This window comes from Elephantulus edwardii, unplaced genomic scaffold, assembly GCF_000299155.1.
Source record: "Elephantulus edwardii isolate Elephantulus edwardi_28Jun2011 unplaced genomic scaffold, EleEdw1.0 scaffold00167, whole genome shotgun sequence".
Classification (NCBI taxonomy): domain Eukaryota; kingdom Metazoa; phylum Chordata; class Mammalia; order Macroscelidea; family Macroscelididae; genus Elephantulus; species Elephantulus edwardii.
The window spans coordinates 3,588,284-3,612,932 of record NW_006399917.1 but is presented as its reverse complement, the minus strand read 5'-3'; the positions used below and the strand labels follow the sequence as shown (position 1 = coordinate 3,612,932).

General features: G+C 42.4%; 1 protein-coding gene across 1 annotated transcript in view; it reads left to right on the top strand.

Annotated features, from left to right (window-relative positions):
• Positions 1–21,722: 21,722 nt before the first annotated feature.
• The window catches only part of PGM2 (phosphoglucomutase 2), a 57,984-nt gene continuing 55,057 nt past the window's right edge, over positions 21,723–24,649 (top strand). The window contains exon 1 of the mRNA XM_006895425.1: positions 21,723–21,806. Within this exon, the coding sequence (XP_006895487.1) occupies positions 21,723–21,806 (84 nt within the window). The remainder of the gene's footprint in view (positions 21,807–24,649) is intronic.

The window sequence follows — 24,649 nt, the reverse complement described above, 5'->3', positions numbered from 1 at the left end:
ACCACCACCATCACGTTTATTGCCTAAAGTACTTGGTGCTAACAATTCCTTAGTCTTCTGAGGTTCTTCTGCTTGAACTGTGTTGTTCTGCTTTCACCTTTGCTACCTTTAAGTGGTGGTTGCTGTTGTTGTTGTGTGCCGTCCAGGCAAAACTGACTATAGCTACCCTCCAGTGTGCTTTCAGAGGTGGTTAATCATAGAAGGGGAGATTGCCCATCCTTCTCCATGGAGCAACTGGTGGGTTTGAACCACGTGCCTTTGGGATTGCAGAACAGCTTCTTACCAGTAGGCCACATGATTTCCCTGCTAGTTTAAGTAGTTGCTGCCAAGTGCCTCCGAATCGTGGTGACCCACACGTGGTGTCAGACTTGAGCTGTGCTTCGCAGCATTACCAAGGGCTGTGTTTTCAGAAGGAGATCACCAGGACTTTCTTTCGAAGTGCTTCTAGGTAAACTCAAACCAGTCCAATTACTAAATGACCAGCTGAGCGAGTGAGTTAATGTTAATACCAACTGGGTCTCTACTGTCCATTTTACACAGATCCTGTTCACTCGTGCTGGGTTGATTCCAACTCATTCTAGCTATCTGGTTTCCAAGACTATAAATTTGTTTTCTATTTCTTTGAATGAGAGTTTATATATCAAATTTGCTTTTCATCCATTCATATATTTTTAGTTTGATAGCATTGTAATCATATTATCATTCAATCATTCATATGCCTTTTCGTTTGTAGAATTATAACTACAATTTCATTGGATAATTCATATACATTTTCTTTTATAATATTAATTACCATTCAATAATGTAATGCATTACTTACACTGTCTAGTCACAAGACTACAAATCATTAGTGGAAGAGTGGAGCAGCTGGTGGATTTGAACCTCTGATCTCACTGATATTTGGTCAGCAAAAAAATGCAGGGAGCCCTGGTAAAAAAAAAAAGCTGTGCTCCAATCCCAAAAAAACTTGGTGGTTCAAGTCGGCCAGCCGCTCCACAGGAGAAGGATGGCCAATCTCATGCTGTGCAATTAACTGCCTCTGAAAACCCACCGGACGGTCAGCTATGTGTATGATTCAATGGCACACAACAACAGCAAAGAGCAACAACAACTTACTCTTTGTCTTGTGCATTCATATATTTATATAACACCCCTTTGTTGCCACTTCAGTGTGGGTTTGGAGGAAGTGGAAGCAAACACCAACCTGCCAGCTATTATGTAAACCTCTGATCTGAGTTGTAACTATAAATCAAGCTGAGGCTTTTATGTTTACCTGTCTGATTGAATGTGTGATTTAGGATGGTTTGTTTGTCTTGCTGAGACATTTTAGGTTTTTCTATTACCCTCTAAGCCAAAGGTGCATAACTTTAATCTGCGGCCCTTAGGCCTATTTTTTAATTGTTTTTGGTCAAACATTCTTTTAAATTGCATAGCCCTGGTCTGTCCACTTGCTGTACAGAGGTAACTTGTAGTTGCTGTGAAGCTGAACACTGTGACACTGATGAGTCAAATGTGATAATGGTTACCCATGGTGAACAGTGTTTGGTGGAGCTCCCCAATTAACACAAGCTTGGGAGCAGGAGTGGCATCCACTTCTGAAATAGTTTGCTTCAGGAAACCCTATGAACCTGGAGAAGGGATAAAAGTTATACAAGTGTTCAGGTCTTTCGTTCATAGGGTCACTATGAGTTGCCTATGACTCGATAGCAATTGACAACAACAACAACAGTTCTTCCTGAATTTATTCTTTTGTTTATTAGATACATTGCATTACATGAAATTTAAACATTTGATAAGAATGAGCGCATTCTTACTTAATGATGGTATTTTACAAAACCACGAGATACCATGTCACTCCAGTAGCAATGGCAAAGTTTAACTGGACAGCAAGTAATAAATGTTGGAAAGGATGTGGAGAGATAGAAACTCTTATACATTGTGGGTGGGATTGTAAAATAGTACAACCACTCTGGAAGGCAGTTTGGCACTTCCTCGAAATCTGAACACAGAAATTTCATATGACCCAGCTATTCCACTGCTTGAAATATAACCCAAGAAAATGAGGCACAAATGGAAACTTGTACACCAATGTTCATAGCAGCGTTATTCACTGTCGCAAGAATGTGGATACAGCCCAGATGTCCAACTACAATTGAATGGATTGAGAAGTGATGGTACATTCACACAATGGAATATTACGCAGCACATAGGAGCAATGATTTTTTTTTTTTTTACTATCTAACTTGGGAGGACTGGAGAGCATTATGCTGAGTGAACTAACTCAGTTCCATAAGGATAAATACTGTATAAAATCATTATTGTAGAATGGGTATGAGGATTTGAGGGTGGGGGAGGGTGGAAGAATAGGCATGAGGATGGATGGGGGGTGTTATTTATAGGGTTGCACAATTTGATAGGGGAGGAAGGGTGAAGGGAATGAGAAAAACCTGGTGAAAAAAATCAATGTATTCAAACTTTGTAAATAAACCAGTATTAAAAAAAAAAATCAACTACCCAGTAAAAGGGAGCACTGTTGGCCAAGTGACAAGAAACTGCACTGCAATCCTGAATCCACCAACTGCTCAGTGGGAGAAAGTTGGGCACTCTCTTCCTGTGCTATCGATTAATTGCCTCTGAAAACCTACTGGAGGGTCAGTTACGAGTTGATTCTGACTTGATGGTACTCAGCAAAACCCAGTAAAATGTAGGCATGGGATATAAACAGGTTTTTTACTGAAAATTAAATTTAAAAAGGCTTTAAAACAGTTTCAAAAATAGCATTATAAAAGGTTATTTATGGATGAGACAGCATTCTTCTTTGTTGAAACTGGAAACCAATAAACAAATAAAATTTAAGTGGACATTAAGATGTAAAACAAAGGCATAGCATATCTGACATACAGAAATGATGATAATGACTGAAAACTCATAATTATGTGAATGCTCTTCTGTGTAATTACTTAAGTCTTTAATTTACAAAAGATTCCTGTCTGGAGCAAATCAGAGTTGTCCAACAACAGTTTAATAAGATTGCATCAAGTCACGCTATCACATAGTCTTTTTCCAGAATGTGATAATTATCAGTGTTTAAGAACTGAGGAACTTTTCTCATGCTTTGCAGGAATCTATCCATATGCCAGTAAGGACCATTTGTAAAATAAAACTTGAACATTTTAATAATAAGAAATTAAAATGTTTCTACCATTCAAGACCAAAAGGGCAGTATTTGCATTGAGACAAAGCTCAGAACTCAGAAGGGACAACTATGAGATATCATCTCACCCCAGTCAAAATTGCAAAATTTAACAGAACAGCAAGCAACAAATGCTGGCGAGGTTGTGGAGAAACTGGAACCCTTATTCACTGTTGGTGGGAGTGTAAAATGGTGCAACCCCTGTGGAAGGCAGTATGGTGCTTTCTCAAAAAGTTGCAAATAGAGATACCATTTGACCCAGCAATTCCACTACTGGGAATATACCCCAAAGAGACCATAACTGCCACCCAAGTAGATATATGCACACCCTTATTTATCGTGGCTTTGTTCACAATAGCAAAAAGTTGGAAACAACCTAAATGCCCATCAACAAACGAATAGATAGAGAAGCTGTGGTATATTCACACAATGGAATACTATACTGCATTGAAAAACAAGGAACCCATGCCATATTATTCAAAATGGGTGAGCCTGGAGGACATTATGCTGAGTGAAGTATCTCAGTCACAAAAGGACAAATACTGCATGGTGCCACTGTAGTAAAGCAGGACTGACCTCGGGCTTGGGAGGAGACTGAGAAGAATGGGTTTAATAATGTATATTGCGTTGAAACAGATGAGGGAGAAAACTGTTTAAGAGGGAAATTTTTATTAGGTGTTTTTATCATGACAGGAGTCCAGAATGAAGGCTGTATAGTGGAGTGGACCTGGGGGAGGGATTGTAAATCAATGAAAGAATTTTTTATTTACTCTTCCAAGAGGGTAGTGTACTAGAGGGAAAGGTTGGGAGGGGAGAAAAGTGCAACAATGAATGAATGGAAATCCAAAGTCTCTGTAAATTTTCTTTGAAACTAATAATAAATTTTAAAAAGGGGGGAAAGAAGGCAGAAAGGTATTGGGAAGAAGAACAGAAAGAAATGAAAACTGCAGGGTGGAAGTGGGGAGAGGAAGGGAATTGTAATCAATGTCATAAAACAAAATGCATAGAAACTGTTGGCTGAGAAGCAAATTCTGTAAGTTTTCACCCAATGTGAAAAAGAAGTCATTAAGTTTTGTACTGTCTGGAGTTTGAGGAGAAATAGGGTTCACTTGTCAGTAAGAAAATGCTAAGAATTTTTGGTTGTTTCTTAAGCTAAAAACATCGCAGGGGAAAATGTTACACGTGATCTGGGAACTTTCTCTGAGTACTTCTACCTGTATATGGCGTGGGGGAAATGAGACTGACTGACTTTTAAGACATTGCGCTTGTGTGCCTTTAAGTCAGACCCAACCTATAGCTGACCCTCCAGTGGATTTTCTGAGGCAGTTTAATCTCACAGAGATTGCCCATCATTCTCCTGCAAAGCAGCTGGCAGATTTGAACCGAGTGCTGTCAGAATTGCAGCGCAGCTTCTTAACACTAGGATACCAGTTATTGTTATTGCTGTTGTTAAGTGCTGTAGAGTCGAGTGCGACTCATAGTAACCCTATGTACAAGAGCCCTAAATGCTGCTCTATTCTGTGCCAACCTCACCGTCTGTGACACACTCATTCCCACCATCCCAATCATAGACTCGATCCATCTCATCGAGGGTCTTCCTCTCCTGTGCCATCCCTCCACTCTCCCAAACATGATGTCCCTCTCCAAGGACCAGTCTCTCCTTGCAACATGCCCAAAGTAGGTCAGACAAAGCTTCAGAATCCTTGACTCCAAGGAGCATTCTGGCTTCACCATCTCCAGGACAAACCTGTTTGTTCTCCTAGCAGTCCATGGTATATTCAACACTCTTCTCCAGCACCACAGCTCAAAGGCGTCAATTCTCTATCTATCATGCCTAGTCACTGTCCAACTTCTCTGATGCATAGCAAGTAATTGTGAAGACTATAGCCCTGATCAGGCACACCTTAGTCTCCAGCCTGATGTTGTTGCTCTTCAATACTCTTGAGAGGTCCCTCACAGCTGACTTTCCCAATGTAATTCGTCTCTTGATTTCCTGGCTGCTGGTACCAAGAGTGTTGACTGTGGAGCCAAGTAAACTAAAACTGTTTACTATCACCATCCATCCTGATGCTTCAAATTGGCCCAGTGGTGAGAATCTTTGTTTTCTTGATGTTGAGCTTCAATTTATATTGATGGCTATAGTCCTTGACCTTCTGCAGCAAGTACTTCAGGTCCTCCTCAGTTTCAGCAAGCAGGGTTGTGTCATCTGCATAATGCAGGTTGTTGATGACTTCTACTAATCCTGATGCCACATTCCTCCTTGTACAGCCCAGCATCTCGGATGATCAGTTATGCATACAGATTGAAAAGGCATGGAGACAAAATACATTCCTGATGGACCCCCTTCTTGATTTTGAACCTTGTAGCGTCTCCTTGCTCTGTTCTGACACTGCCTCTTGGTCCAAGTATACGTTTTTCATAAGCACAATCAAATGTTCTGGGATTCCCATTCTTCTCAGAGTCAAGCATAGCTTGTTGTGATCCACAGTCAAAAGTCTTTGCATAGTCAATGAAGCACAGATAGCCATTCCTCTGGTACTCCCTGCTTTCTGCCAAGATCCATCTAACATTAGCTATAATATCCTTAGTACCACGACCTCTTCTAAATCCAGATGACAGAAGAAAAATTGATACCTTTGTGTTATAGTGCTGGAGAAGAGTATTGAACATACCATGTACCGTCAAGAGAACAAACATGTCTGTATCAGGGAGGGTGAAATGAAATTTCTCTTTTGAGGCAACGATTTTAAAGCTCTACCTCACATACTTTGGGTACATGACCAGGAGGGAACAGTCCTTGGAGAAGGACATTATGGTTAGAAGAGTGTAGGGGCAACATAGGAGAGAAAGAGCCTGGATGAGATGGATTGACACAGTAACTGGGGCAATAGGGTTAGTTGTGTTAGAGTCATTGTGACTGGCTCAGGATAGGACAAAGTTCAGAGCTATTGTACACAGGGTCACAATGAGTTGCAGGCAACTCAATGGCATATAACAACAACAAAATATTTGTAGTGGTATAAGCTATAGGGAGTTGTGATGCTAAACTAAATTCATCATGGTTTGATTCCACCAACAGCTCTTAGGAGGAAGGATGGATAATGTCCTTCTGTGTGACTGACAGCTAAGAAACCCACTGAAAGTCAACTACAAGTTGATTCTGGCTCAACAGCAATGAAGTTTTGAGTGATATGTATAGAAAATATAGAGGGTATTATGGTTAGCACAGGAATCCAGAATTAAGGTTGCATAGAGAAGTGTACTCGGGGTGGGGGGTGGGGGGAAGGGATGGGAGAATTGCATACTAATGAAGGAATATTTTTTTTCTTTTTCTTTTTGGAGAGGGGAGCAAACTGGTGGGAATGGGTGGGCAGGGAGAAAAGTGCGGCAATGAATGAATGGAAATCCAAAACTTCTATAAATGTTTATTAAAATTAATAAAAAAGGTATCATAAATCATTGAAGGAAGAAAATGGGGTTAGGAAAAAACGGAATTAGCAATCAATGTAATGAAATTTACAGCTTTTAATTTTCTGGAGTTAAATGCAATTTTACCAAGGAATTGCAAACTGGATTATCCACCTTAATTATGATGTGTGGGTTATCTTTGGTATTTGTTATATTTTGGATGACTATTTTTTAACAGGACTCTCTTAATCTCTTTCCTAGTGTCGTTTGCTTTATTTAGTAAAAATCTAATTTTCATATTATCACAGGTAGAATTAGAGATGAGAAGGGGTTTGTTGTTGCTGTGTGTCACTGAGTCAGAACCAACCCATAGCCGGTTTTCAGATGCAGTTAATCACACAGGATGAGACTGCCCATCCTTCTTCCAGGGAGCAGCTAGTGGATTCGAATGTCCTGACTTGCGATTACAGCACCGCTTCTTACAGCACACCACTAAGCCACCAGAGTTTCTGAGAAGGGAGTAGATAAACATCATTTTGATGGCACGGAAAGCACTGCTCATCATATAAAGGGCAGTAACCATCACAGTGGCTCCCCAACCAGATTGTGCGATGGATTAGAATCACTTCTAATCTTCTATAGATTCTAACCCAGATGCAAAGCTGAATAGTCAGCTGTCGAAACAATGGTGCTTCAGGCACAGAAACGAGGTAAATTGCAGAAGAAAAATATCTTTACCTTCAGACCAAAAGTCTCAAACTTTGGAACAATTCATTCGTTTGGTGTCAGGCTCATTCCCAGGCTGGAATGCTTTTAATTATTCAGCAGAGTGAAGTTTCCAAAGGTAGATCTCACCAAAGGTTTGATGCTCATACCCTCTGATGTGGTCAGGGGTCACTCCACTTGACCAGAGCTGTATCTCAGGCACATATAACAGTTTAATTATTCCTACAAGCTCATTTACATAGTCAAATACCCACATACCTCGGGCAGGAGGTGCAGTCACACTTAGCTGGTTCCCAAACCTTAATGAGAATCAATGAGTTGCTTGCTGCTCTGCGATGTTGTTATGACTGTGCGATGACAGAGTACTCAATCATTGAGCACTAGTGTTGTGTGTCTCAAGTCAACTATAGCTCATAGTGACTCTAGGAACAACAGATCTGAACCTGACCCTGTCCCACACCATCCCACCATCTCTAATATGCTAGAGCATATATAGTCACTGTGTCAACCCATCTTGTTGAGGGTCTTCCTCTCTTTCTCTGACCCTCCACCTTTCCCAGCAGGATGGCTTTCCACCCCCACCCCCACCCCCACCCCAAGGACTGGTATCATCCTTGCCGCTAAGAAACATTTAAAAAAAAAAAAGAAATGAAAAGAGAACCTTGGATAAGGGGACATAAACCAGTCCTGGTGTTAAATTCTTAACGATCAGAAAAATTCGTGGGAGTTCAAGTGCAAACAATAATTAAAGTGACTAATGAGAGCCAACAAAGCAACTGCTTTATTTATTTCATGAAAATCAGCACAAGTAACAGGTATTTAAAAATTTTGTGTAAGCACAAGTATTAAACTCCATCTGGTCTTCAGAAGTGCTTGCTGTTGGTGGACTTTGGTTTTATGACTGATAATGTGCATACTAATAAAGCTTATCATTTTATTTATTCATTCTTATGTCAGCTTTGAAATTGAGGCTCTAGTGTAACAAGCAGTTTCTTTTTCTCTGTTAAATTTAGAAACATAATTAGCTCTAGCTTGTTTTAGAGGCCAAGAAAAAGGTTTGTATAGGTGCCTTTGCTACATTTTATATCACTGTTCTATTTCATTTTGCTTTGCCAGTATTATACTGAAAATCTTTTAAAACCAAGCAATATTGTAGATGCTATGGACACAGTCAAAACAAAAGAGCTTATATATGTTAGCAGAAAAGATGAACAAGATTTAAAAATAAAATTTATAGTGTCATAGTCGTTGGTAGATACTATCAGGTTGAGGAGGACTCGGAGCAACCCCATGAACAAATCCACAGAACTTTGCCCTTTCTGGCGCCATCCTAACGATGTCTGATATGCTCTAGCCCATTATTATAGTCTGTGTGCCAGCCCACAATGATAAACAATGATAAACACATTAAAGGAAAATGAAGTCGCTTGAGAGTACTAATGATCTCATTTTAGGTGTGATGAACAGGAAAAGAAGTTGTGTAGTGGTGTTAACCTCGTACCAGTTCATTAGACGAGACTATCAAATTGTTAGGATTTTTCTGAGCTAGTTGTTAAAAATAGCCATTAAATAGAATTCTATTATTTAGACTTAAAATTATATGCACAACCTTTTAAAATATTTTTTTTTCTTTTTTGTTGTTGAGAACATGCACAGCAGAGAATTTGCTAATTCACTATTTTCTACATGGACAATTCACAGACATTGGTTACATTATTTGAGTTATTCCATTCTCACCTCCTTTTTGGACTTGATCTTATCCCATAATCACACATGACCTGTCTCCTAAGCTTCTTGTCTAAACTTTCCAGTTGCTATCAGTCTATTACATATAGATATTTCTTTTTAAAGGCAAGAAGACTCACTTTCTCAAGACTGTCTTCCCCTCCCCCCTTATTTCTTGTTCTTAGGTGCTGTTGAGTTGAATGTGTCTCATACCAACTCTAGGAACAACAGATCTGAACTCTGTCCTATCCTGTGCCACCTTCACAATTTCTGACACGCTCAAGCCGATTGCTGCAGTCACTGCGCCAATCTTCCTGGTTGAGCAACTTCCTCTCTTTCACTGCCCCTCCACCTTCCTCTCCAAGGAAGAGCCTCTCCTAGCAATATGCCCAAAGTATGTGAGATGAAGCTTCACCTTCGTTGCCTTCAACATGCACTCTGGCTGCACCTTCTCCAAGACATACTTCTTTGTTCTTTTGGTAGTGCATGCTACTTTCAATGCTGTTCTCCAACACTACAGTTACAAGGTATCAATTCTTCTCCTGTCATCCTTATTCACCTTCCACCTCACTTATTAGGGGTTTTTTACTGTTGTTGTTGTTAGATGCCATTGAGTTGAGTATAAGTCATAGTGACCCTATGGAAAACCAATCTGTACGCTGTCCTAATCCGTGCCAGCCTCACAATCTCAGACACACTCAAGGCCATTGCCACAGTCCCTGTGTCAAAGCACCTGATTGCATGCCTTCCTTTCTTTCACTGTCACTCCACCTTCCCAAGCGTAATGTCCCTCTCCAAGAAATAACCTAGCAACATGCCCAAAGTATATGAGAGGAAGCTCCATCATCTTTGCCTCCAAGGAGCACTCTGGCTGCACATTCTCAAAGACATATCTGTTTGTTCTTTTGGCCGTCCAGGGGATATTCCGCACTCTTCTACAACATCACAGTTTAAAAGCATCAATTCTTCCTCTGTCAACCTCAGCCATTGTCCAGCTCTCAGATGCACAGCAAGTGACTGAAACTCATAGCATGGCCTGAATCAGGAGCACCTTAACCCTCAAACTCACATCATTACTCCTCAATAAATTTGAGAGGCTCCTGACTACAGACTTCCCCAGTGCAACATGTCTCCTAATCTCCTGATTTTTGGTACCAACTCTATCAATTGTAGACTCAAGTAAGATGATGTTTTTGACAGTCTCAATCCTTTCTCTAGCCATCACAGTGTTGCCCGTCAGTCTATCAGTGAAGATTTTTGTTTTCTTGACACTGGGATGCAATCCATATTGAAGGCTGCAGTGTGCTGTAATCCTCTGCAGCAAGTGCTTCAAGTTCCCCTCACTTTCAGCAAGCAAGGTAGTACCATCTGCATAGCAAAGGTTGTTGGAGAAGTCTTCCTCCAATCCTGATGCCACATTTTTCTTCATAGAGTCCAGTATCTCGAAGAATTTGCTCAGCATATAGATTAAATAGGTCTGAAGAAAAGATATAACACTCCTGAAGGTGCACAGTTTGAATCCACCAGAGACTCTGCTGGAGAAGGAGAGGCAATCTCTTCTGTGCCCGTTGGATCTGGTTCAACAGTACACAAAAAGGAAAAAAAAATATTAAAAAATGCTTTTAAAAAGTAAGGATATAACCCTGCAGTACACATACCTTTCCTAATTTTAAACCATGCAGTGTTCCCTTGATCTTCACAATAACTTCTTGGTCTAGGTATAAGTTTTGCACAAGCACAACTTTTTTTTTCTAGTTCATGTTGCAAGGAGGGACCAGTCCCTGGTAAAGAACTTCATGCTTGGGAATGTGGAAGGACAGTGTAAGAGAAGGAAGACCCTCGATGAGATGAATTGATTCAATGACTGAAGTAATAAGGATAGATGTGTCAGAGATAATAATGTTGGCACAGGATACAGCAGGTTTCAGGGCTATTGTACATAGGGTTACTATGAGTTGCAAGTGACTTAACAGCACATAACAACAGTCATGTTGCTGTTTGGTTTTAAGAAGGTTTGGGGGAATATTCTGGGCTCAGGATTTGAAGATCATTTGAGGGTGGTTTTGGAGGTCTACCCAGCTTCTATGGCTCCATAAAATCTGGATTCCATAAGAACAATAAATTCTGCTCCATAAGTGCATTATCTTAAAAACAAAGATAACACTCAGTACCCAACAGGTTTCTTTTTCTTTTCCTGTATATCACTATCATTTCTGCTCTTTAAGTTATGTTTGCCTAAGGTTTGTAAATTGGGAATACTGTGTAACGATGTGTATCGTTCCAATTCCATGTTCGGTGATGGCACATTGTTGTTATTGTTATGTGCCATCGAGTTGCTTGTGACTCAACGACGTTATTTACAATAGCTCTGAAACCTGCCCTATCCTGAGCCAGTCTCACTGACTCTGACACACTTGTCCCTGTTGACCCAGTTACTGGGTCAATCTCTCTCATCCAGGGTCTTCCTTTCCTTCCACCCTTCCAAACCTGATGTACTTCCCCAAGGTTTGTTCTGTCCTGGTAACATGCCCAAATTATGTAAAATAGAGATTTAAAATCCTTGCCTCTAACAAATAGCTTGGTTTCACCTTCTCTAGGAGAGACCTGTTTGTTCTCTTTGTTATCCATGGTGTGTTCTATAATCTTCACCAGCACCACAACTCAAAGACATTGATTCTTCTTCTGTCATCCTTAGTCATTGTCCAACTCTGATGCATAACAAGTAATTGCAAAGACTGTGGCCTAGATCAGGTGTATTTTAGTCTCAAGACTAAGACCATTGCTCTGTAGCACTTTGGAGAGGTCCCAGATATTTCCAAAGCAACTCTTCTTTTGATTTCCTGCCTGCCTGTGAATGTCAACAGTGTTGATTGTGGAACCAAGCAAGCTGAAGCTGTTAACAATCTCAGTCTCTTCTCCACTTGTCATGATGTTGCCATTTGGTCCAGTGGTGAAAATCTTTGTCTTCTTGAGGTTTAGTTTCAATACATATTGAAGACTAGAGTCCTTGACCTTCTGAAGCAAATGCTTCAAGTCCTCCTCAGTTTCAGCAAGCAGGGTTGTATCATCTGCATAACGCAGATTTTTGATGGGTTTTCTTCCAGTCCTGGTGCAGAACCATGAATGATGGAGCAGAAGCCTGAATTAAACGAGGACATGTACCACTGTTATGTGTGGGAAGGAATAAGCCGTAAGTCAGTAATGGCTTGACTCTTTCAAGGATCAACACAGAGACTAGAATGGCTTGAACCCATGAGCCAGAAAGAGAGAGAGTGGCATTTAAGTCAAGACCAGACTCAGAAGCATTTGAAACCCCTGGTAAATGATTCTGACTTTATTCTAAGTGCATCCTGAAGCCATGGAAGAACTAGAAACAGAAAAATGATGTGTCCTCATTTTATTACCACCTGGTGCTGTCAAGTCTAATTTAACTCTTGCTGACCCCATGTGTGTTAGAGTAGAACTCTGCTCCACAAGGTTTCTAGTGGTTGTTTTTTTCAGAAATCAATCAACAGAACTTTCTTCCCAGGGGCTTTTGGATGAGTTAGAATTGCCAACCTTTTGTTTAGCCATCAGTTTCATTAATTTTACCACTTAGAAACCTTTGTCCTTATGAAGAGGTGGTTCTTGTGAAGTGTTGTTGGGTCAGCTCCAATTCATAGCGACTTTGTGCACAAGTGATTGAAACCTTGCTCACACCTGCACTGTCTTCCTGATCTCTGCTGTGCTTTGAAGCCCATTGTTGCAGTTACTATGTCAATCCACTCAGTAAGGGTTGCTATTGTTAGGTGTCAACACCTGGCCTGGTTTTTACAATTGGTATTGAACTTCTCCAAATATTTTTTTCTCTCCATTGATGTAATCAGTCTGATTCCTGTGTAGACCATCAGATGAGGTCCATGTGTACAGCCACCATTTTTGTTTCTTATGAAAGGTATTTGCAGATAGGGTATTATAGTTATCACAAGAGTCCACAATTAAAATTATAGCGGAGTGTACTTGGGGCGGTGGGAGGGGTGCGGGGGGATTGTATACCAAAGAAAGAATTTTTCTTTTACTTTTCAAAGTGAGGAGCGAACCAGGGGGTGGGGTGGGAGGGAAGGGCTGGGCAGGGAGAAAAGTGCAACAATGAATGAATGGAAATCCAAAATCTCTGTAAATGTTCATTAAAATTATTAAAATAAAAAAATCATGTATTTTGTTGATTACATTTATATGAATATATTTCAGAGAAGAAATTAGTCAAGATGTTAAAATAGACATTTTCAGTAATTTTGAAAAATGTGATATAACAATTTCATAAATTGACCTTTCACTACTAATTGTATTACTTCTTTTATAATGCATTTCCCCCTTTTTTAGTTAATATTTTTATCTTTCACATACATTGTGTTTCATACATGTACATTATGTTTAATAAATCTTTCATTTACATTGTAAAAAAAGGTATTTGCAATGAATAAATGCACAAAATGAACAAAATTCTATCATTCTATCTCAAGCCTCATTTGTCACTTAGTCCATATTTTTCAACTTCTTGTCCTTCTTTCTTGTTCCCAGCTTTTACATTCCAATCAACAGTATTATTAATGAATCTTGGTTCAATTTATTTTAACTGCAAAATTTGATAGAAATCTAGTTCCTCTTCTTTGGCACTTTACTGCCCCTAAAAACCACCAGAGGGTCAACTATGAGTCAGTTCCAACTTGATGGCACATAACAACAACAAAAAATTTTAGAAGAATAATTTTTTGGCTAGATACAAAAGACCTAGTAGATGCTCTGACAAGGTTTCCTGGTTAACTGGGAAGTTTCCAAAAGAAATTTCATGTGAAAAGCAGTCCTTAGGCAGTCAGGGAGCATGCACAAACAAATTAAATTATTTTCAGCATCACTAAGATAATGATGGTTAATATTTGTCCAAAACCAAGTTGCTATCACATGTAATGGGTTACCAAAGTTCACTGAACTCCCTTCTAGGGACATGTGTAGTGATGGGATAAGTGGAGTAGTGAAGTAAACACTGGATTAGGAAACTGAAGAGAAAAAAAGGCTGGTTCTGTTCTTAATCATCTGTCTTCGAGAAAGGCTGTTGTATTTTCTGTGTCTCCATTTCCTCATCTATAAAATAAAATTCTAGGTTGTGCCCTGACAACTCTCTCTACTCTACCATTCTTTTATTGTGTGAGGGTTTCTACAGTTGAGAAAACCTCACCGTGAGGGTCTGTAAAGAGTGCCTGCCACAGGAGGCGGCCTCCACTCACTCTGTAAGGTAAACAGTCCCCATTAACAACCTCCACAACACAAAACTAATTCCTGTGAGGCCATACATGCCTTCCATATTCCCCACACCTACTTCCATGAATTCTAATACCAACTATACCTTCCAGGGCTTTCACTGCTCTGCTAGCGGATCAGATAATCCAATGCAGTGGCCACACAGAACTCACACTCATATTCATGCTTATGGGATTTATTAGGGAAGTTAACAGGATATTATTCAGGTGGGAAACAGGACACAAGTCTTCAGTCAGAACAGCTTCTCAAACGTGCTCGCAGGCCTTTTCACCTTCAGGCTCACCGTCTTAGACCCATAATACAAAGCTCTCTGAGTTCTGACAATCACGGCATCTCCCTCAGTCTTCATCAAGCTAACATGAAAACTCCAGCTATGGCTCTGTGAGGTAGCAGCGCAAGGTCAGCTCTAACCCAGGCCTGTCTCTGGTGCTGCTGATGCTACCGCTGTCCAAATCTTTGTCCAACTGGTATAGGAACCTCTGGCTCCTGAAAAACTCAAGCTGCAGTCTCTTCTTATTTGCTGCTAATAACAGGATTCCCATCTTCTGCGGTTAAACCTGCTCAATTTCAAACTGGCGAGATGGCAAAAACTGACCAATCCCATTATGAGTCGCTTACCCATCTGGTTTGCATATTCCTATTTAGCCATGTGGTAAAAAAGAAAGCTAATGGGCTAGAAAACCCCCTTTGCCCTCTCCATAGGGTCATGTGCAGAGAAGCTGTTCCATATCATTGTGGTCAGTTGGCCACTGTCAAAACCAAGAAGACACCCTGGGGAAAATCCTCTGTACTTAGAAATGTTAAGATGTACTTTCCTAACCCTAGAAGACTGTCTTCTATTTCACATGGACAGCAGATGGGGTAAGAAAGTGAGGTCATTGTGTGTTCTTTTGCAGCACACCTCGGGACCATCTCATGTGTGAGAGGACAATTTATTTGACTTGGCAACTTCCTTGTTAAAAATTTCTCTGCTTCAAAGTCCAACTTGCTTTCTATAAAAAGAATATTGAGAAATCTGCCCCTTGGTGTCCCAAATGAGGTTGAAATAGTTCTGACTGGATGTCACCAATTTCTAAGCTGAGGAAAAGATCTGTAAAGTGTAAAATGACTCCATATTACTCCCTTTTGGCATCCTGTGAACTTTGGCTGAAACTCTGCTGCAATTGTTCTCATCATGAAGGGAGAATCATGAACCCCAAGACCTGGACCTGCTCAATGTTTGGAGACGCCCAGCGTCCCTTCCAGGCAAAAGGCTGCAAGCCACTAACTGGGTGAAATCTGGTATATAAGAGGGAAACAAGGACAATAACATAAATCTTAGTCTCTGACTCTCCTCTGTTTCTGCAATGTATCTCTCTTAATGGGATTGAAAAGAATTTTTGGTCAAGAAACAGCTTGGAATTTGGCTGACCTGGATAACTTGACAGCTCTGGTGGCCTAGTGTGGTAAGAAGCTATGCTGCAATTCCAAAAGAACACACTTTGAATCTACCAGCTGCTCCATAGGAGAAGGCTGGGCAATCTCCTTCCATACGATTTACTACCTCTGAAAACCCATTGGAGGGTCAACTATAGGTCAGTTCTGACTCAATGGCACATAACAACAATAGACAATTTGACAGACAGGAAATGGAGGCTGCCATCTTTCCTCTTTCAGCTTCCATGACTCACTTCCTTCCGTTCAGGCAAAGACCCATCCATACTCAGCAGTTTTATCTGGAAATCACTTCCCAGACACCACATCCTCCTCTCACATCTCCTTAAGTGTCAAGGCTCAAGGATGCTTCATTGCACAGTTTGCTGTTAAAAGGTAAAAATGAGTTGCCATCTAATAGATTCCCACTTGGGGCGCCCCCATGTGTGACAAAGTAGAACTGTTCACTGTGAAGTTTTTAATTCTTGATTTTTGTTGGCAGACAGCCAGACCCTTTTTTGAGGTGACCCTGGGGAGAGTCCAACCTCCAACCTTTCCACTGGCAGCTGAACTGTATTAACCCTTTGGACCACCTAGCGATTCACTGTTGAACTTATTCTCAAGGAAACACTTTGTTTTCTCCCAGCACTTTTATTGGTATGTGGTTATGTGCCAACTGGCATGATACTTAAATAGATATACCCTAAACCTTAATTTTAGTTTTTAAATTTTTTAAGGCTGGAATACATTAACTATAGAAAATACACAACCACAAGTAATCTGTGCAAACATCACATGGGTCAGAATCAGAATAGCCCACATCCCAGGAGACACTCTCCTTTCTTGCAAGAGATAATGATTCTCCTGACTTCCTGAATGAGTTTCGTTTCTCCCTCCTTTTAAAAATATTTGATTGCTATGAATAGAGAGCTCTGGTGGGCTAAGGGTAAGAAACTGCAAAAAGCACACAGTTTGAGTCCATTAGCTGCTCCATGGGAGAAGGATGGAGAGTCTCTTCCCATGCAATTAAACTGACCCTGAAAACCCACTTTAGGTTCAACTACGAGTCAGTTCTGACTTGATGGCACACCACAACAACAGCAACTGTGATGTATATGTCCTCACAACAGAAAGAACATTAAAAGTCCTAAGTCTTAGGCATTTTTATTAAGGTATGTTGTTACTATGTGCCATCGAGTTGCCTGCAACTCATAGCGACCCTACCTATAATAGTTCTGAGGCCTGCCCTGTCCTCAGCCAGTCTCATTGACTCCAACACACCTACTCTCATTATCCCAGTTACTGTATCAATCAGTCTCATCCTAGGTCTTCCTTTCCTGCACTGTCCCTCCACCCTTCCAAGCATGATGTCCTGCTCCAAGGACTGGTACCTCCTGGCCACGTGCTCAAAGTGTGTGAGGCAGAGCTTCAAATCCGAGCCTCCAAGGAGAAACTTCATTTCACCCCCTCCAAGACAGACCTATTTGTTTTCTTGGTCATCCATGATATGTTCATTTATTAAATTAAGCTATATTGAACATAAAGATTCTCACTACTGGGCCAATTGACAGCACCATGAAAGACGGAGAAGAGACTGAGGTTGTTCACAATTTCAGCTTGCTTAGCTCCACAATCAAACTCTTGGCACTAGCAGTCAGGAAATCAAAAGACAAATTGCACTGGAAAAATCTGCTGTCGGTCATCTTTCCAGAGTACTGAGAAGTAACAATGTCAGTCTAGAGACTAAGGTGTGCCTGATACAGGCCATGGTTCACAATTACTTGCTTTGCATCAGAGAGCTGGACAATGACTAAGTATGACAGAAGAAGCGATGTCTTTAAGTTGTGGTGCTGGAAAAGTCTTGAACATACCATGGACCAGCAAGAAAACAAGTAAATTTGTCTTGAAGAGGGTGAACCCAACTTTCTCCTTGGAGGCTAGGATTTTGAAGCTCCATCTCACATACTTTGGACACATGGCCAGGAGAGACCAATCCCTGGAGAAGAACATCATGCTTGGAAGGGTGGAGGGACAGTGCAAGAGAGGAAGAGCCCAGATGAGATGGAGTAAGTGGAGCAATGTGGATCTGTGTACTGGAGTCAGTGAGACTGGCTCAGGACAGGGCAGGCTTCAGTCCTGCTGTACATAGTAGGGTCACTGTGAGTCGCAGGAGAGTCAGCAACAAATAACAACAACATTGCACATGAAATTTAACCTTTCTCAAAATATGTATTTAAATAAGTCAAAGCCGTTGCTTTGCTGTCAGAATCACTCACAGCTGGCCCTCCAGCGGGTTTTCAGAGTCACGCAGGAGGTGATGGCTCATCTTTCTCCTGAGGAGCCGCTGGTGTGTTCCCACCATCAGAGAGGGGCCAGCTTTGCGTTAGTAGCACAATTCTCTCCCGATTACCCACCAGAACTTTCTGTATAGTTACATAATGTCACCAGAATGAAGTCTTGTAATCTTTCCTTCCTTCACCCCGAAACTGTCTCTGCCCTTTGCTGTCAATCTCCACCCTACTCCAGCCCTCTGAAAATATCCATGTTTTTTTTTTTCCTTAAAGTTATACCAATATTGGCATATCATAGACAAGGGATTGTCTCTTTCACCGAAATGCAATCATTGCCTGGCTTCTTTCACTCAGGGTATAGTTTTGTGAGATTCATCCCTGACGCTGTATACTTTATGAATATATTACCATTGATCTTTATCAGTTCGATTCTCTTCCACAGTGGGTTTATCCACTGTATTGTTGAGCATCTGGGAAGGGCATTTCTGTTCTCGTGTATGCCCCATTTATCTCCTCTACAGGCTAACAAGTTAAAAATCAAAGTCATTGCTATGGAGTCAGAGCTAACTCCTAGCTCACCCTCCAGCAGGTTTTCAGGGGCTGTAAATCACACCAGAGGAGATTATTGCTCATCTTTCTGCCCCAGAGCAGCTGGTGGATTTGAATTACCTGTCTTTGATAGCCGTACAACTTACCTGCTAGGCTATCAGCATATACTTTAGTGAGCTACAGTTCCCTAAGAAGTCATATCTGTGAGATTGAGGGTCAAGTTTCATTTCCCCTCCCTCGGTTACTATCTACGTGACCCAACATCATTATAATTAAGTCCTTTCCCCTCTGAAACTAACTGTCCAGACGCAAGTAGCCTTTCTTCTGAATTCTCCATTCTGTCCGACCTATTTGTTGTTGTTGTTATGTGCCATCGAGTCGCTTTCAACTCATAGTGACCCTATGTACAACAGCCCTAAACTCTGCTCTGTCCTGTGCCAATCGCACTGTCTCTGACACTCCCATCCCGATTATCCCAGTCACTGAATCAATCCACCTCATAGAGGGCCTTCCTCTCCTGCACTGTCCCTCCACCCTCCCAAGCATGATGTCCCTCTCTAAGGACCGGTCTCTCCTCACAACATGTCCAAAGTATGTTAGATGGAGCCTCAGAATCCTTGCCTCCAAGGAGCCACCCAGTTTAACCCTTTTCAGGACAAATCTGTTTGTTTTCCTAGCAGTCCATGGTACCCTCAATACTATTCTCCAGCACAACAGTTCAAAGGCATCAATTCTCCTTCTATCCTCCTTGGTCATTGTCCAACTCTCTGATGCATAACAAGTGATTATGAAGACCGTGGCCTGTATCAGACGCACCTTAGTCTCCAGAGAGACACCATTGCTCTTCAGTACTTTGGAGAGGTCCCTAACAGCAGACTTTCCCATGGCAATTTCCTGGCTGCTGGTGCCAAGACTGTTGACTGTGGAGCCAAGCAAACTAAAGCTGTATACAATCTCAATCTCTTCACCATCCATCCTGATGCTGCCAGTTGGTCCAGTGGTGAGAATCTTTGTCTTCTTGACACTGAGCCTCAATCCATATTGTAGGCTGCAGTCCTTGACCCTCTGCAGCAGGTGCTTCAGGTCCTCTTCAGATTCAGCAAGCAGGGTTGTGTCATCTGCATAACGCAGACTGTTGATAAATCATCCACCAATCTTGACCCCACATTTCTCCTCATAGAGCCCAGCCTCCCAGATAATCTGACCTAGTAAGTTTAATTAATCTTCCACTTTGTTCTTTTTCAAGCTTTTCGTGACTTGAAACACTTGTTGAAGAAGATTGGGGGGGAAAAAGCAGCCTTCGGTATGGATTGCATCTTAATGTCAAGAAAACAAACATTCTTACCACTGGACCAATAGGCACAATGGATAGAGAGGAGATTGAAACTGTCAACAGCTTCATCTTGCTTGGATCCACAATTAACACCCTTGGTACCAGCAGTCAGGATATAAGGAGAAGCATTGCACTGGGAAAATCTAGTTAGGGACCTCTCCAAATTCTTTTTTAAGAGAATAAAGTAAAATTAAAATTTATTTCAAATTAAATAAACATGCATATAAAATAATAGGAAAACCACAAAAACTAAAGAGGACAATTAAGGAAATGTTATAGAACTATTCCAAAATTTCTTAGCGTTGTAATATTCTTTTCATAAGTAAATAAGCATACTTTTACCTTATCCCAAAAATCAAAGCTGTAAAGTCCCATTTCATAGAATATGCCTTGTTGTATTTCAGTATAGCATCCTTCAGGTTTTGAGGAGGATAGAGTTCAGGTGATATACACGAGATCAGGCAGGACGATCTAGCTTTTATTGATTGTTGGGCTTGCCTGCTTCCTAAGCTGCTGGGTACAACCCCAAGGCCAACCCCAGTCCTCTAGCTATAGCCTGTCAATGTCCTCATCCAGGCTCCTCTGGAAGCAGGTGGCCTACGGGGAAGAGCAAACTGCCTTGCACAGCAGAAACAACTGAACCACAGTTTGTTTCTTTTGTACGAGGCTGTTTTGGATGTTCACACTCCAGCCCCAAAAGAGAGCCCACTGCCAGACCTATCTACAGGCCCCAGCGGTCACTGGCTCAGCCACACTTGGAATCCACTTGTACCCTCACTTTGCCCATCTGGCCAAGTGCACTGAGTGTCGCTTTGCTGCAGCTCGTTTATTTCCAATAAAAGTTTCTGTGACTGAAAAAAAAAAGTCTCCAAATTATTGAGGAGTAATGATATCAGTTTGAGAAATGATTCAGGCCATAGTCTTTCTGCTCACTTGCTATTCATCTGAGAGCTCGAGAATGAATTAAGGATGACAGAAAAAGAATTGACGCCTTTGAGCGGTGGTGTTGGAGAAGAGCACTGAACACCTATGGACAGCCAAGAGAATGAATAGATATGTCTTGGAAAGGAAGGGTGCAGGGGGAGGCAAGAATGATGAGGCTTCGCTTAACATACTTTGGTCATGTTGCTAAGGAGGGGATATTCCTTGGAGAGGGAAATGATTTTGGGATGGGTGGATGGTCAGCATAGGAGAAGACCCTCAACCAGGTAGACTGATGGCGGTTACTGCTGCAATGGGCTCTTGTGTGTCAGAAAGTGTGAAGACACAAGATAGAACAAGGTTCAGGTCTTTTGTTCATAGGGTCGCTATGAGTCGAGCTCGACTCGACAACAATATTCTGAATCCTGCACATAATAATATAAACTCTGGTGGTGTCGCCTATAGGGAGTTTTGTTGCTAACCCAAAGGCTGAGCTTTGTTGGTTGTTTGAACCCACCAACTTCTCTTGGAGAAGATCAGAGGGCGATTTTCAGCGTCTGAAACCCGCTAGAGGGTGAGTTAGGGGTTGGTCCTAATTCAATGAGAATGACTCAATCTTGACTTTGCAACACCCTGCATGGGCCGTATGCGTGGTGGGATCCAAGGAAACGCTGCTGACGCTTCATTGGTCTAGGTGTCACCCTCTGCCTCCACCCAGGGCGCACCGGAGGCTGGCGGGGCGGAGCGCGTCCTTCCCTCCCTAATCCCACCGCCTTTATAGAGCCTCTCCCCGCCCCGCCGCCACCTCGCCTAACCGGCCGGAAGGGCGCTCCATCCTGCTTCCCTCCGCTGCAACTGGGCCAGGATGGCAGCGGCTCCAGGAGACAGCAGCCCCAGCGGCGACAGCCGGCTGGACCGAGAGACGGCCCAGTGGCTGCGATGGGACCAGGTGAGTGGCAACAAGGGGCGTCCGAGCCCCGGGAGGCGCCCACCAGCCGCTTGCTCCAGCATCGAGTTTCCAGTAGCGAGTGGGCGCCGGTGCCGCTGGCGGCGCCAGTACTTGCTGCACCCGGTGCCTTTGCTCCCCGCAGTGGGGGGAGCGCAGGCGGGAGCGGCGGCAGCATCCCCTTCCTGGCCTCCCGGGGCTGCCTCCGAGTCTCCGGGGGAAGCCGTGTCCGGGATGCCGGCAGTCACTGGGGCTGGGAGGGGCTCCAAGGTCGCGACCGAGGGAACGAGCCGGGGTTGGTCGGGACGCGGCGCGCGCTGAGCTCTGTGTGGCAGAGCGCGCTTGGGCCGCTGTCACTCAGACCGTGGGATCGTCCTCATCCGCTGTCTGGGCGGGCACACACACCATGAATAGTTCCTGTGGGTTCCTCTCGCTTTGGGGGCCTTGGGGGAGCTGCAGTTCCGTCCGCTTCTCCCAGGGGCGTGGCTGCAAGCACTGGCCTGGCTGAGTGGATCCGTATGCGTCCCGGAAAAAGTTCTCCTTGTTTTCTGAGAAAACAGGAGGGAAACCTCTGCACACATCACCTCCAGCTTATCTCTCTAAACTCTTCTTAGGTCCAAGAATAAAGACTGAATCTGAGACACAGCCTGGCACTTCATTCCCCCTTTTATTTACTTGAGTTTCCCCCTCTCTATCTACCGCTTCCTTCCTGTGTGCTGTTAATTTTCCCAGATTCCCTCTTTCTGCACAACTCTTTTCTTCCTGGTGTTTCACTTCCGAGCTGTGTTCGCTTAGGCAAGCCTGTTCTGGCTGCCACTACGTAAACATTTTTACCCTCAAAGCAACTTGATTTTGATTGTTTTTCTCCTCGGCTTCCCCCCCCCCCCCCATTAGAGCGTCTTGCTCTTATGCGGAAAAGAACGAAATTGTTTGTAGAAGATTTTTTTTTTCCTTTTTAAATGTCTGCATCCAGGACTGATTTCAGGAGCTTTGCTGTACACTTCTTGAAATCCTTAAGAGTTTTTGAACAAAAAATTTGGCCTAGTCATTTCACATTGGGCTAGCAGACTGTCCTGTCTTTTCTCTGACTAGATTTTGCTGTTTTGAAACTTATTACAGTGCATGATATATTATTTTAAAAAAACAACAACAAAACACAAACCCACAAGAATCAATTGTCACTGATGGATTTTGACTCATAGTGGCTGAAGAGATAGATCTAAGTAGAATTCTCCCATGAGTCTAGAGTTTAACGTGTGCCTGCCTGATCCGTGCCATGGTCTTTGCAATTACTTGCTATGTATCAGAGAGCTGGACAGTGACTAAGGATGACAGAAAAAGAATTGATGCCTTTGAATTGTGGTGCTGGAGAAGAATACTGACCATACCATGGAATGCCAGGAGAACAAATAGGTCTGTCTTGGAAAGGGTGAAACCAAATTGGTCTCTGGAGGCAAGGATTTTGAAGCTCCATCTCACATACTTTGGGCATATGGCCAGGAGGGACCAGTCCTTGGAGAAGGTTGGAAGGGCTGAAGGACAGCACGGAAGGAGAGCCCGGGTGATATGGATTGACATGGTACTGGAGTCAGTGAGACTGGCTCAAAATAGGTCAGGGTTCAGAGATATTGTACATAGTGTTGCTATCAATCTCAGGTGACTTGTGGCACATAAGAACCACTGCCATTATTATTTACCTCTTCTCTCCAGCTTTTCCAGCTTGAAACAGATCTTGAGGAAAGACTCCCTTTATCCCTGCCACGCCTTCCTCGAATGAGCTAAGGAACCTCTAATAAGCTTCAGGCCACCAGGAGGCCTTGCCACCTTATGTCAACATTATACTTTTGTCTTTGTCACTTTTGGTTACTCCCTTGAATGGATCTTATCTTGACTTTTGGTTCTTGTCTCTTTGGTTTCTCTTACGCTACCTGGCCTTTCATAGACATCAAAGAGCAATTTTGTGTAGTTTAGAGTCCTGACCCACAGCTGACCCGTCAGTGGGTTTTCAGAGGCAGTTAATTACAAGACAAGAGATTGCTTCTTTAATGCTTATGCTGTTAAGCAAGTCAGCCACTTTCTGTGGCTTCCTCCTTTTCCTGCCTCTTGGGGTCCTTCAAAGATTTACATTTGACTAAGTATGTGAAAGCATTGTTTAAATGCTCAAACTAAAAAAAAAATGTAAGGTTTTGATTTAGGTTGTATAATCTGTGACAATTGGAGGATTCTGGGGAAGAAAGCAGAGAATATTTAATTGTAACAACCATCAGACAGGGACCTCTGAGATCTGTAGTTAGGCACTCTCCAAATTATTGAGAGGTAACAATGCCAGCTTGAGGACGAAGGTGAGCCTGATTTGGACAATGGCCTTTTCAGTTTTCCTGTGTGTCTGAGAGCTGGACAATGACTAAGGATGACAGAAGAAAAATTGATATATTTGAATTGTGGTATTGGGGAAGAGACCCAAAGATCCCGTGGACTGCCAAAAGAATGAACAAATATGTCTTGGAGAGGGTGCAGCCAGAGTGCTCCTTGGAAGCAGCAAAGATGATGATGCTTCTTCTCACATACGTTGGGCATGTTGCTAGGGGAGGATATTCTTTGGAGAGGGACATCATACTTGGAAAGAGTAGCGGTGAAAGAGAGGAAGACCTGCAACTAGGTGGGCTGGCATGATGACTGTGGCCCTGGGCTTGAGTGTGTCAGAGTTTGTGAGGACGGCACAGGATAGGACAGGGTTCATATTTCTTATTCATATTGTTGCTGATGTTAGATGGATCTTGGCTGAAAGCAGAGAATACCAGAAGAATGTCTATCTGTGTTTCATTGATTATGCAAAGGCATTTGAC